Source organism: Podarcis melisellensis (assembly GCF_964234715.1).
Source record: "Podarcis melisellensis genome assembly, chromosome: 1".
Lineage (NCBI taxonomy): Eukaryota > Metazoa > Chordata > Lepidosauria > Squamata > Lacertidae > Podarcis > Podarcis melisellensis.
Window position 1 is genome coordinate 19,504,602 of NC_138528.1, and position 13,699 is coordinate 19,518,300.

Below are 13,699 nucleotides of genomic sequence, written 5' to 3' on the forward strand. Positions count from 1 at the left end.
CCAAAAACCCATCTGTCCACTGTTTTATTTTATTTTATTTATTTTATTTATTTTATTTTATTATTTTAAAAAGCAAACTCATTATGCAGACCACTTTGCTTCTTTTATTTCAAGCGTATAACTGCTAAAATAAACACGGCTGCCTTATTCAAGGAAGTACAGATAAAATGGACAGAACACATTTTCTTCATGTATTTTCCTCGTTTTCTTAACTTCCATGCTATAAATCCAGATTGTAAGTGCACATGTACCCAGTTTTCTTAGAAAATGAAATGCACATTTTAGTCTAATTTTCTATATATGGATAAAGCAAGACATTTCAGCGTTTAAAACAGTAAGAAACAGTCAATGTTTTGTAACAGGTTTTACTATAGGTTCTTAGTTATCCTATAATTAGCTGAAATAAGACAAAGCTGTAATAAATGCTTCAACTAAGCTGGTACTTCTTCAGTTCCTAGATCAGGTTCTCAGCAAGGTTAAACAGCATCACTCATGTTGAATTAGGTTTGCAAAATTTACATCCATCAAGGAGCTGACGATTGTGTAAATTCACTCACTTTGAGAATGAAAACATCTGTTAGTATTATCTATCACAATGCACAATTACTATAGCTTTGTGGGTGGTATTTTTAAAACCACCTTTAGCCCAAGAAAATATACTGAGATTACAGCACTGGAAGGTAACTAGTATTGTACTTAAGACCACCTATTCTTCTCCCAATTCAAATACCAATTTCTTCTTTGGTTTTGAATCAATACAATGAACCATTGTAAGTTACAGCAAAGTTGGGGCTTTGCAGAAATACTCATGTAATATAGTAAATAAAGATTCAAAAATACTTTTAGATATACTGTACATTATGTAAACATTCAAAGCAATGCAAATAGTTCTCTTTACACAGTATTAATAGTTTAACAAAAGCAATGCAGGATTGGGCTTTATGCAGAATGTGGCTTTTTATTTTTTCATTACTGTGCTTATCCCATTTGTATTTCAGCTGATGAATACATTCATTATGCCAACAATATATCTATTGTTTAGCATTGCTGCTTGCTACCCTCAAGACTACACCAAATACTGCACACTGTTGTTCGGTTACTGAAAAGTACTGGCCTAACATTTTAGTGGATCATATCCTAAGAGATGTTTTATTTAATGTTTAATGAGCTAGAGAATGTCTAAATCCACATACAAGAAGTTGAGCTAAATACAAAACTTTTCAATGAAACAAAATCCATTTCATTAAATTAGCTATGGCAAATATTTGGTTTTCTTAAATCCAAGTTATTTGTGAAGCACACTACTGAACAAATACAAAAGTTGTTAGAAGAATTTTAAAGTTAACTATCAGAGACCAAACCTATACTGTGTTACATTGTAACTATCTAAAGGAAACTTTAACAAAGAACAGTAACTATATAAATGTGACTATGTTACCTTAAAAATAAATTGGGTAACTAACTCCGAACAACAGTATCAAGGACATAGTTTACAAGTTGGTGTCACTGCAAGTCATGGAACAAGGGATTTTTTTGAAGCAAAAAGTTCAGGTTAATAATTTTTTCCCCTCTGCCATCAGGCCTCAGAACAAACTATTTAGATCCAGCAGCAACTTTTGTTGAAGCCCACTTCGATTGCAAATTCAATCACGACTGCCCATCACTTTTCAAAGCCTCTAGTCTTTGTAGCAAAGCATTTCCAAATGCTTCTCGATACGCTGGGCTAACAGAGTCCAACAGAGAGTAGACAGTCTCGTGATAGGGATTTTGTACGCTGTCATCCACCTGGTCAAAAGCATAGCCAACCACCTGCAAAAAGAGAAAATAACATACTTAAGAAATTAAGTGACCAAGTGCACACACACAAACAAAAAGGTTGATAAAGAAACCAAACCAGCTGTTATGCGAAAAACTGTTCTAGTGAGTCGCCCTTTTATGGAATTTGTAAAGTTTATCAAGATCTTACAATCCCAAGAACTATTTACAAATGGTACTGAATACATTATACCTGAAAGTTATCCAGTAAAACTTGTCTAGTAAAACTGGTGTAGTAATATTGACCAGTATGACCAAGGACCAGTATGAGGGCCAGAGCGTGATGGTGGCTTTTCCCTGAAATATCACGAGTAAACCCACCACCACTCCTGAATCCCTCCACTGGGCACTGGGGGCGGAGGGACTCCCCAGTGCTTGGTAGGAGGAACAAGCTATCTTGGCCCTGGCCCCGTGGGGTGAAACTGCCTCACATCTCTTGGCAGGAGTGGCAGTGTTTTCACCCCAGCGCCTTACAGCTTGTTCCTCCGTTTCAACATCACGATGTATCACCTAATTGTGATATTTGGCTGGTGATACATTGCGATGTTGAAAAGCTGACATCTCCCAGCCCTATTTTGATATTAATATTGGGGGGGAAACCGAGTCAAAAAGGAAACAAGAACTCCATATGTGTTATTTCAGCTAGAGTAACCATGACAGTTGAGATGCACGCTAATAGTATATGATTATAGTACTACAGAGTGATTAGCTGGAAAAAAGACTTGTATTATGACTGCAAGTTCCAATTCGTGCAGTTCACAGTTAATACTTACTGTACACGAATAGGCACAGACAAGACTTCAGTTGCATTCTTAATAAAAGCCTTCATGGAGAAAAAGCTGTCTACAGTGGTGGATATGTGTAGAAAATATGTGTTTTCTTTCACGGGTGATCATTATGCAGTTTGTTTGCAATGGTTTAAAGCTGTGGATCACCAGAGAAGGAAGACTTCATTTCTTTAATCAAGGATGGTTACCTCCTGTGGTCCTCCAGATGCTGCTGGAGTACAGTCTTTGGCTATGTTGTCAGGGCCTGATGGTGTTGGAAGACCAACATCTGCAGGGCCACAAGTTCACCACCCCTGCTTTAATTCATGGATGGATAGCTTTCAACATGGAAGTTCATGTACATTTAAAAGTATTCTTGCAGGTGCTCATGCTCCTTGCAGAACCATGACATGACAAGTTGCACCTGCTAATATTTTCCCTTCCAGTATAATTATATGTTGAAAGACTGTTCTCCATAATTAAAAGATGAAGTAAAGTATTAAATGCAGAATCTTTCAATACATTAATCACGAAAAGAAAACGGACGTTTTATTTAGGCAAACTATAGACAGCACCTTTTAGTGAAAAGGCATCTGGGACAAAAAAGCTGCCTAGTAATCAGAAATTCAAGATTTAGGGCCTTCCTACCATGAACCAAGTGACATGGAACACCTTATCTGATGCATTTCTGCCAGTCAGGATCCCAGCAAAGTTTAAAAAAGAAACTGTATAGAAACCCTATTGCAGAAGATTGGAGGGTCAAAACTGGTAACTCCAAACATCTTTTCTCTTAATTAGAGAAACACACACACTGTGTGTTCTTTACATTCTGTTGGAAGATGCCCAGAGTAGCTTGGGAAACCCAGTTAGATTGGCAAGTAATTAATTGTTGTTGTTGTCGTTATGGTAGGTTTGTTAGCATCTTCTATATAAATATAAACATTCTGAAACACTCGGTACAAAAAATAAAAATTGAAGAGGGCTGCTTTTGTGATAAAGTAGATTACTAAATAGCCTTTGGCTAACATTTCTTTTATTACTAATCTTCACAAAAGGAAGAATTACCCTAAGTCCCGCTTCTGTGAGCTCTAGGCAATATCTGTTCCTTTCCCTAGTTTCCACGTTGATGTACGCCACATCTTCTGCGCAAGGGAGGCTTTTAGAGACAAACATGTTGCTCACAGCAAACAACACATCATTCACAACAGCTTCCGCTTCTAATCTCATGTCCTTCACGTCTGTTCCTTCAAAATCCTTGAATTCAGAATTGTCTTCAACCCCTGTGTTATTGGATAGGTCCATGGGATTGCAGTCCATCTCCATTCTGCACACACAATACAATTTTTAAAATAAAAATATATTAAGAACTATGCTCAGCAAGACAAATGCTCATACACACTGGGAGTTAAAGTTTGTTGTGCTTTAATCATCAGTCAATTGTTATGAATAGCAACCCACTAATGTAGTATATCAATATAAAAAAATAAAAATACAAACCCCCACCATTACCACGTGAAGGCACTGACACTTCTGCATATCAGGCTTTTTAAAAAAATGTAAGGTAAAAGATTCTACAATACAGCAATGACAATGGGATTCTGGAATTCCAAGATATATCTAGAAGATCAGCATACAGACCCCTCAAAAGCATGGGTTCTTTAAATACATAATTAATAATTCAAATCAATTATCAGGACTAAGAAGTCCAAATGGCTAACACTGCATTTCATGCAGCTGTCATTCTACTTATACTCTGTTTTTCTTCTTTAACCCAAGGGCTGCAAAGTAGTTTGTAAAAAAAATACTGAATTACAATATAATTCCTCAAGTTTATAATTAAAACCAGCAAACTCCAGTCGAGAAGTCCTAATGGGAAAAGAAAATTTTTCAGACATCATTTTAAATGTTTCATTTGGGGACCTGTTGGATCTCATTGGGGAGGGAGTGCCTGAGCAGAAATGCAAACACTGAAAAATTATCTGTTCCTGGTAAATGACACACTCAGCTGCTGATACTAGGGACACCACGAAAATCCATTTTTTCAAATGATCTTTAGTGTAAATTATGTGTGTAAATCCCACCCATGTAGATTTGTGTTAATAAGATGTGGATTAACACAAGCAATCATTAAAAGGGGCTAGGTAACAGAAAAGTGAAATTTATTTTATTCATTTATTCAATTTGTATTCTGCTGTTCCTCCAGAAATAGTCCAGGGCAGCAGACACAGCAATGATAAAAAACTAAAAACGGTTTAAAAATATTATTTAAAAGTTAAAAACATTCTCAACCAGTGATCTAAGGGTTGCCAGAATACAGTGGTGCCTCGCAAGACGAAATTAATTCATTCCGCGAGTCTTTTCGTCTTGCGATGTTTTTCATCTTGCGAAGCACGGTCCGTCGCAACTGCGCCTCTTCAAGCGGTTTAGGAAAAAAGCGAACAAACTCGCAAGATGTTTTCGTCTTGCGAAGCAAGCCCATAGGGAAATTCGTCTTGCGAAGCGACGCAAGAACCGAAAAACCCTTTCATCTTGCGCGTTTTTCGTTTTGCGAGGCATTCGTCTTGCGGGGACCACTGTAGCGTCTTTCAGCCATCAAATGCCTGGGCAAACTGAAATGTTTTTAATTTTTTTCCCTGAAAGTCAGAGTAATGAGGGAGAAAGAAGCATCTTGCTATGATGAAGAGGAACAAACATTGAAAAGGCCCTATCACAACTGATAGCCAGTGGCAGAGGCATCACTTACAGATCATAGAATGCAAGATTATCAATATTGAGGATGGTGCTCTTTCAGATACTTGGATTCCAAGACATTAGGAGCTTTAGATGCTAGTACTAACATCTTGAATTTGGCCAGTGCAGAGCTTTCAGGACAGGTGACACATGGTCCCCTTGAACTGCCCCACTTACCAACCTAGCAGGTGCATTCTGCACTAGCTACAGCCCCCTGCAGCCTGCATTACAATAATTAATACAAATGCATAATGCTTAGTACTTCTTAAAGGCCAATTTAGCTTTTTTATATAAAAAATTCTATGCTTCCAATATGCACCTTAAGAAGTTAGAATAATATTATCATCACCCTCTGCCTCTGGGATGCCTTTCACATAATATAATGTCAGCAGGAATGTCAGCAGGAAAAGGGTTCTGATCCTAACAGTATTGACAAGCTGCAATACCTTGGTATAGAAACCGACTTTTTTAAAACTTAGAAGATGAATACACATCTCTGTCCCAGAAGTTCTGCACTCTGTCATGCTCAGCGCCATCAATGCATGCTATAATTTCTTGCTTTCTGCCTTACACCATTTCACACATCTCTACAGTACCACTAAACTCCATACCCTTTCTCCTTGCTTTCCCCCCTCCTCTTCAGCTAGGGTCGCTCTGCCAGGCATCGGCAGTTACAAACCACCATCACTCCAGAAAGCATAATGGAACATTACTTGAAGAAAGGAACATCTTGGTACTCGTTTTGATTCTGAGAAGGCTGATTTGCCAACACTCTACTCAGTGCCTCTTCCTTCTGTTCAAAATTATCTTCTACCATCAGTCTGCATTTCCACCTATGCATGTCAGAAACATCTCGCCCGCACACACACAAAAAATCACTAGATTTTGTAAGCCATACCGTTTCTTAGGTTGGATAAGACAGACATCTGATTCGGGTGGCGTATAAATAAATGATGATGAAGATTCCTTGTACAATCCATTCCACCTGCTCTCCAGCTTTACCTAGTAGACATACATCTCTTGCCTGCCCGTCTGCCCCCATTTCAAAACAGGATTTATTTTTGTTTAAGTTTATGCCTAATGAGTTGCCTAAGTGACCGCACACAGGAACAGGACCAACTCTCCCGGGTTCAGGCGAGCACCCAGGGGTGCCAACTTGAATAAAATATCGGGTGCAGGGACAAGGAAGCACCACATAACTGATCACAATATGTGGCAATTTGAATGGCAATGCCTATCAACTTTGGGGTGGGGAGTGCGGTCCCCTCAAATATTTTATTGGGGGGGGAGGATAAACCGAAGGGACCTCAGCCCTTAGGAGTTGGCTCCTACTCCCCCACCCACAGAACTGTCCAAGAAGCAATTCAAGACCCAGGATTCGCCGCCCCTCTCAAAACACCCACGCGCTGCTTGCTTGCTTCCCACCCTCCTTCCCTTCCCTACACGTGAGGATGCCGCAATCCCACGACATGCAGAGAAGCACGTCCCCGTTAAACAAGCGCAGGCCCTAGTTCCGAGAGGGGAAGGGCTGCCAACTTCCCAGCCGGCCTCTTTTAAACAGAAGGAAGGGGACCGTGCTCACTTCCACGAGGAGAAGAGCTTCGCCCGCTGCTGGTTTTATTTTAATATATTTATTTTTTGCGCCTTAGTAAGCTGTCGCCTGACAGGCACAGACACAGGCTGGTATGGGGGTCAGTTGGCAACCTTCACCCAGCCCCCCCCCCCGCTTTCTCGTGAGTCTTTCAGAAGCTTTTCTCCCACACAACCCGAGGCACGCGCGCACAGCTCCACCTGCCAATCTAACAAGCGGAAGAGCAAGAGAAACAACGGACGCCGACGACGTACCTGCCCCTACTCCATCCCGTCCCTACTCTCCGGCTCTTCGCCGCCCGCGAGCCGCTCTATCCCGTCCTTAAGTTCTCGCGAGACGAGAGGCTGAGCAGCCAGCCCTGTTCCTCTCTCTCAGCTGTTTTGCGCCCGGCCCCTCTCGCTCTCTTTTCCCTCCTCCCACTCGCGGCCTTTTCTCTCCCCAGTCACGTGCCGAGGTCCAGCCCACGATCGGCGGGACAGGCGCCGGGGCAAAAGCGCCGAGAGATTCGGTTGGAAGCGGTATCGACACTTCCGGCTCTCGACTGAGCGTGCGGGGCGAGGCGGAGGGATGCACGGCCGCAGGGGGAGTAGGGGAACCCTCGCATTTACTGTTGTTGTTTTACAGAGATCAAATAAACAAATATTTGTCATTGCAACATACGCTGATGCTTCTGAATGCCGGTTGCTGGAAACTTCAGGAGGGAAGTATTGTTCTGCTGCTTGCATGTTTCACACAGGCAGGACCCGGCCCACGCATTAGGCAAATTGAGGCGACTGCCTCAAGCTGCAGGATCCACAGGGCAGAGGATCCCGATGTAGAGCTAATGGCATGGCTCTCCCAACTCGAACTTTCCTGGACCAGTTACAGATAGGTAGCCGTGTTGGTCTGCCATAGTCAAAACAAAAAAAATTCCTTCCAGTAGCACCTTAAAGACCAACTAAGTTAGTTCTTGGTATGAGCTTTCGTATGCATGCACACTTCTTCTTCTGTGTATCTGAAGAAGTGTGCATGCACACGAAAGCTCATACCAAGAACTAACTTAGTTGGTCTTTAAGGTGCTACTGGAAGGAATTTTTTTTGTTTTTCCTGGACCCTGAGTTCATTTTCTAAAATCTTCGCCATGTATCCTCCTCTTTGGAGATGACGAGAGGGCTTTTTTGATTCCCCTCCGTCCCAATGCTCTCCCCAAGCTCACCCGGTGCTAACAGCAGCATCTTTTCAGCACCAGATTTAGGGTTTTTGAGGAATTATAAGAACACCGCTGCTTCTGCGTGTGTATGGGAAGGGCGATGGATATTGTTGTATTGTTATATTTCATTACTTTTTCTTGTGCATGTAAGCCCCATGGATAGGTTTTGTGTTAGACGGCAAATAAATATTGATGATGATAGCACGTTACTGAAGTTACTACTGTTTATGCAAATGATTTAATGATAAAAGTCTGAAAAATCTATTTCAAACCACAAAAAAGCCACACAGCGAGACAGAGTGTAATGAAATGCGAAAACGTTTCTATACAGAAAAGTTAGGCGACCCACGCACGGGCTCCCCACCTTCCATCAGAGGATGAAACTGCGTCATTTCCGCCTCCTTCGCCCCGCCCTCCCTAACGTTTCCATCCCACCCAGCGCCGGGATGGATGACGACGCTCTCCCGTGGGAGGGACGTCCAGCCGAGCGTAGTTACGGTCCCGTGGGCGGGGCCAAATGAGCACAACAACCAGTCAAGCTCCAATCTGCGCGCTGATAGGGAGGCGGAGTACGAGTGGGCGGGGCGAGAAGCGGGCCCCGCGACGTGCTCAGTCGGAGGAGACTGTGAGGGCAGCGAATGAGAAGGGAGAGAAACCCTCGTGGCTGTTGTGCCGCCGTAAGCCCCGCCCCTTGCCTCCCTCACTCGGGAAGGCGGGGTTGCGCTGACAAGATGGCGGCTGCGGCTGCTGCTGCGTGAGGAGGCGGTGGCGATGGAGCCTCTTGTTATCGTCCGCGCGGGAATTCCCTCAGGACTTGCCGCTTTCCTGGACGGCGCTGAATAGGAATTGCGGGGAGAGGAGCCCGGCTCACCGCGGGCCGGGCCTCCCCTCGTTCTTCCCAGCCCTCATAACCAGCCTTTTCTTTTTGGAGGAGGGCAGCCCCTTCCTCGTCTTCGCCCAGCCGGTGGCTCCTTTCCCTGCGGACCCCGCAGCTCCGTCCCCTCGCCTGCCAGCCCGTGGATCGCAGCCGCCATGCCTTGGCCCTTCTCGGAGTCCATCAAGAAGAGGGCCTGCAGGTACCTGCTGCAGAGGTACCTGGGCCACTTCCTCCAGGAGAAGCTCAGCTTGGAGCAGCTCACCCTGGACCTCTACCAAGGCACTGGCTCCTTGGCACAGGTGCCCCTAGACAAGTGGGTAAGTGGTGCTGCACGCCTCTCTTAGGAGCAGTAGGGTCGTGGAGTTGGAAGGGACCCCGAGGGTCACCTGGTCCGACCCTCTGCAATGCAGGAATCTCGGCTAAAGCATCCATGACAGGTGGCCACCCAACCTCTGCTTAAAAACCTCCAAGGAAGGAGAGCCCAAACCTCTCGTGGGAGTCTGTTCCACTGCCCAACAGCTCTTCCTGTCAGAAAGTTTTTCCATATGTTTAGTCGGAATCTCCTTTCTCGTATCTTGAATCCATTGGTTCAAGTCCCACCCTCCGGAGCAGGAGAAAAGAAGCTTGCTCCGTCTTCCATGTGACAGCTCTTGAGATATTTGAAGATGGCTATCATATCTCCTCTCATAACCTGACTAAACATGCCTAGCTCCCTCAATTTTGTGCTTTGTCAGGCTTGGCTTCCAGACCCTTGATCATCCTCCTCTGCACACATCCCAGCTTGTCAATATCATTCTTAAATTGTGCCCAGAACACTCCCAAGTGTGGTCTGACTAAAGCGGCATAGAATGGATCTGGACACTATACTTCTGATGATGCAATCTGGAATAGAATGAGTTTTTTTTGCCCCTACGGCATGACATCTTCTCCTGCCTACCCCTCATATATCCCCTCTGAGGAGCTTGCTATCTGTCAAGTGTCAAAAGCTGTCTTTTCACTTTGACAGACATGCCCTAGCCAACTGTTTAAACTTCCTGTCACGGTTACTGCTGCAATAATTGAGCAATTTTCAATGCATGAGGGTTATCTGGGGTGATCCAAATTTGACAAGTAGTCATCTTTTTTTCTGTGTGAACACTGCATTTCACTTCCAAACACTTGGACTTGTAACCTAAATGCTTCTCCCTACCCACTCCAATAACAATAATGAAATGCCCATTGAAGTGAATAGATCGTCTACGGCAGCATTCCCCATCCTGATGTCCTCTGGATGTTGTTGCATGTCAAATCTCATCAGCCCTGCCCATTGGCCATGCTTGCTGGAGCTTATGGGAGTTAAACAACACATGGAGGGCTTTGATCAGATTTTTTTTTTGAGGGAAAGGGAAAAGCAGAAGATAGAAGGGAAAAGACTGCTCTTCTTGCCGGGAGACAGGTGTCTTATTCAGTCTGTAATCTTAAACATGCTCATAAACTTAAAGTTGCTAATTCATTGACACTGTAGAAATTTTGGGTCCATATGTGTCAGCAATTAACTTCTAGCTACGGTAAGTGGCTATTGGGGTATGGAGTGCTATTTGTACAAACTAGCTTGTCTACTTCATTGAAGTGTCAGGAAGCACATTATTTTGGTTATGTGGTTGCTTTCATCTTGGTAGTGGTCAACTCAGTTTTCCACATCACTCCCACCCCCCCCAATATTTTGTTGTTGTACAGTACTCCCAAAGTTTATATGTGTGTGTATAAGTATATACAGGTAGGTAGCCCTGTTGGTCTGCCGTAGTCGAAAGAAAATAAAAAAATTCCTTCTAGTAGCACCTTAGAGACCAACTAAGTTTGTTATTGGTATGAGCTTTTGCACATGATTTTTTTCTATTTTTTATAAGTATATGTTTGTGGGGGGAGGGGTAGGCTGCTCTGTTTCTCTCCAGGTGATCTGGAAACCAATTTAAAACATTTTTTTTCTTTACCATTTGAAGATGCTTAATTTTATGATGTTCTATTTTTCTGTGTTCATACATTTTAAAAACACTGGCTAGCTGTGAATCCTGATAACAATTTTTAAATGGTATGTTCAGCATTTGTGTAAACAGTTCGAGTTTGGATGTAACTGACTTCGTAAGCTTAAAGGTTATTCTCATATGACCCTGTGGCACAGTTCAGTTTTTATAGCCATTAGGTAGCCTTGAATGTTTTGATTTACCGTAAATATCCTCTAGTGGACACCCCAGGACCTTTGCTCCCTTCAGCAAGCTATGCTAGAAAGAATAAGTAAATTAGTAACTGCCTTTTAAATATGCTGATTCTTCAGTTTTGAGTTGACTATTTTGCATTCCTCCTGTTTTCTAAATAGTACAAATGTTTCTCTTTATAATGTATAAATGCATCTCATAAAGTTTTAAAAACCAGAAGTCACCCCCAACTGTGAGGAACCCCCTCCCCCCCGCTGAAGTAGAGGCATGTGAATCAGGGCAGAATAGATTACTCACCTGTTACCTTCCATATCATCTGGGGCATCTCTGTCTGTTTCTCTACAGTTACTGTCTGTCATGTCTGCTGTGATAGTTTAGCTGGATAATTTCATTGTGATAATAGAGAGCTGCACCTGAATGCTACAGTCCTGGAATTGGTATGCTGTGGTGGGGGAATTTTTGATTATGTCTCTCTCCAGATGTACCCATTGTTTTGTTTTATCTTCTGGAATGTATGGGGATTATGTGGCACACTTGGTTGTAGATATTTGAGGTTTATTCATTGTGATCACATTTGACCCAGATTACTCAAAGAGATCATTGGTAGGATCAGCCAACAATAGGTTGTCTCTTGAGCATTTTTTCCACTGTAGTGTAAAGCAGTGCTTAGGAAACCAACACACTGGAACCTCCCTATTCAGTATTTTAACAGATGTTACTTAGTTTCTTAATTGAAAATCTACAGCCTACACTAAATGGGAAAGGCCTTTTTAAGAAAAATATAACTGAATTAAAATCTAGTATTTTCTGCATTGTGATACAGATGTGAAACTGAATGGGGATGTATTGACAGGTACCAGTTGTGTTTAAGTTTGTTCATAATTCCTGTCACTGAGAATTAAATAATATTACTGCTCACTTAATAGTGCTCTCTGGAACTTTATGCATGGTGAGCTAAGGAGCAGGCTTCAGATTTATATATAGTGCCCTTAATTTTGGTGTAGCTAACATCCTCTGTTTTTTTTTTTTTTTAAAGATATTTTTATTAGTTTTTACACATATTAATGACAATACAAGACAAACACAAACATCAAAAACAAACAACAAAAATTGACTTCCCCATGCCTTCCCTTCGCCACATCCTTGTTTTACCATTTTTCGAGCAACTCATCAATCAGTCTTTAGTTAAGTCCCTTTTAAATTTCCTTGAAGTTTAAGATTTACAGCTGTAGTTCTTTGTTTCCTACCCCTTAACATCTTATCAGTCCACAATTTTACAGTAATTTTTTAGATATGTTTTAAATTTCCCCCAGTCCTCTTCCACTGTCTCTTTCCTCTGGTCACGGATTCTGCTGGTCATCTCTGCCAGTCCCATATATTCCATCACCTTCGATTGCCATTCTTCCAGAGTAGGTAATTCTTGCATCTTCCAATACTTTGCCAACAGGATTCTTGCTGCCGTGGTTGCATACATAAAGAATGTCTTATCCTTCTTTGATACCAATTGGCCGACCATGCCCAAGAGAAAAGCCTCCGGTTTCTTTACAAATGTCCACTTAAGGACTTTCTTAATTTCATTATAGATCATTTCCCAGTAGGCCTTAATCTTTGGGCAGGTCCACCAGAGATGGTAAAAGGTACCTTCAGCCTCATTACATTTCCAACATTTGTTATTGGGCAGATGGTAAATCTTTGCAAGTTTGACTGGGGTCATGTACCACCTATAGATCATTTTCATTATATTCTCTTTCAGGGCATTACATGCCGTAAATTTAACACCGGTGGTCCATAACTGTTCCCAGTCGTCAAACATAATGTCATGACCAATATCCTGTGCCCATTTAATCATAGCTGATTTCACTGTTTCATCCTGTGTATTCCATTTCAGCAGCAAATTATACATTTTAGATAAGTTTTTAGTATTGGATTCTAACAATTCTGTTCCTAACTTTGACCTCTCCTTCTGAAAACCAAGTTTCCTGTCCTGCTTAAACATCTCATTTATCTGACGGTAGTGTAACCAATCTCGAACTTTATGCTTTAGCTTCTCAAAACTTTGTAGCTTCAGTCTTTCGCCATCATATTCTAAAATTTCACAATACTTAGGCCAATTAGAGTCCATGTTAATTTTTTTCACTGCTTTCGCTTCCATTGGTGACAACCACCTAGGGGTTTTACTTTCCAATAAATCCTTATATCTATTCCAAACATTATACAATGCTTTCCTGACAATATGGTTCTTAAAACTTTTATACACCTTTACCTTGTCATACCACAAATATGCATGCCAACCAAAACTATTGTCATATCCTTCCAGATCAAGAATGTCTGTGTCTTCAAGAAGTAGCCATTGCTTCAACCAGCAGAAGGCTGCTGATTCATAATAAAGTCTTAAGTCTGGCAGGGCAAAGCCCCCTCTATCTTTTGCATCGGTTAAGATCTTAAATTTTATTCTGGGCTTTTTGCCCTGCCAGACAAATTTAGATATATCTTTCTGCCACCTCTTGAAACAGTCCATTTTGTCTAGAATCTGTAGCG

At 42.0% G+C, this 13,699-nt stretch overlaps 3 protein-coding genes across 7 annotated transcripts in view; 1 reads left to right on the plus strand and 2 right to left on the minus strand.

Annotated features, from left to right (window-relative positions):
* Positions 1–13,699, minus strand: part of LOC309378999 (uncharacterized protein) — a gene marked incomplete at its 5' end in the record, with an annotated part of 437,816 nt that overhangs the window by 24,362 nt on the left and 399,755 nt on the right. The window lies entirely within an intron of this gene.
* Positions 82–7,310, minus strand: GSKIP (GSK3B interacting protein). 3 transcript variants are annotated; one of them, XM_081920098.1, is made up of 3 exons: positions 7,158–7,310; positions 3,648–3,906; positions 82–1,809 (listed from the first exon to the last, which is right to left on the minus strand). In XM_081920098.1, exons 2-3 carry the CDS (start codon positions 3,903–3,905, stop codon positions 1,648–1,650), a joined length of 420 nt encoding a protein of 139 aa, XP_081776224.1. In that variant the 5' UTR covers position 3,906; positions 7,158–7,310; the 3' UTR covers positions 82–1,647. The 3 variants fall into 3 exon arrangements, with proteins under 3 accessions (XP_081776224.1, XP_081776226.1, XP_081776225.1); XM_081920100.1 differs by having other exon boundaries at positions 7,162–7,300; XM_081920099.1 differs by lacking the exon at positions 7,158–7,310 and adding an exon at positions 6,211–6,358.
* Positions 8,729–13,699, plus strand: part of ATG2B (autophagy related 2B) — a 47,143-nt gene continuing 42,172 nt past the window's right edge. For 2 of the 3 annotated variants that reach the window (XM_081908364.1, XM_081908365.1), the window contains exon 1: positions 8,730–9,286. In XM_081908364.1, the coding sequence (XP_081764490.1) occupies positions 9,125–9,286 (162 nt within the window). In that variant the 5' untranslated portion in view covers positions 8,730–9,124. Of the gene's footprint in view, positions 9,287–13,699 lie in introns of all 3 variants that reach the window. The other variant, XM_081908366.1, reaches the window with a different exon arrangement.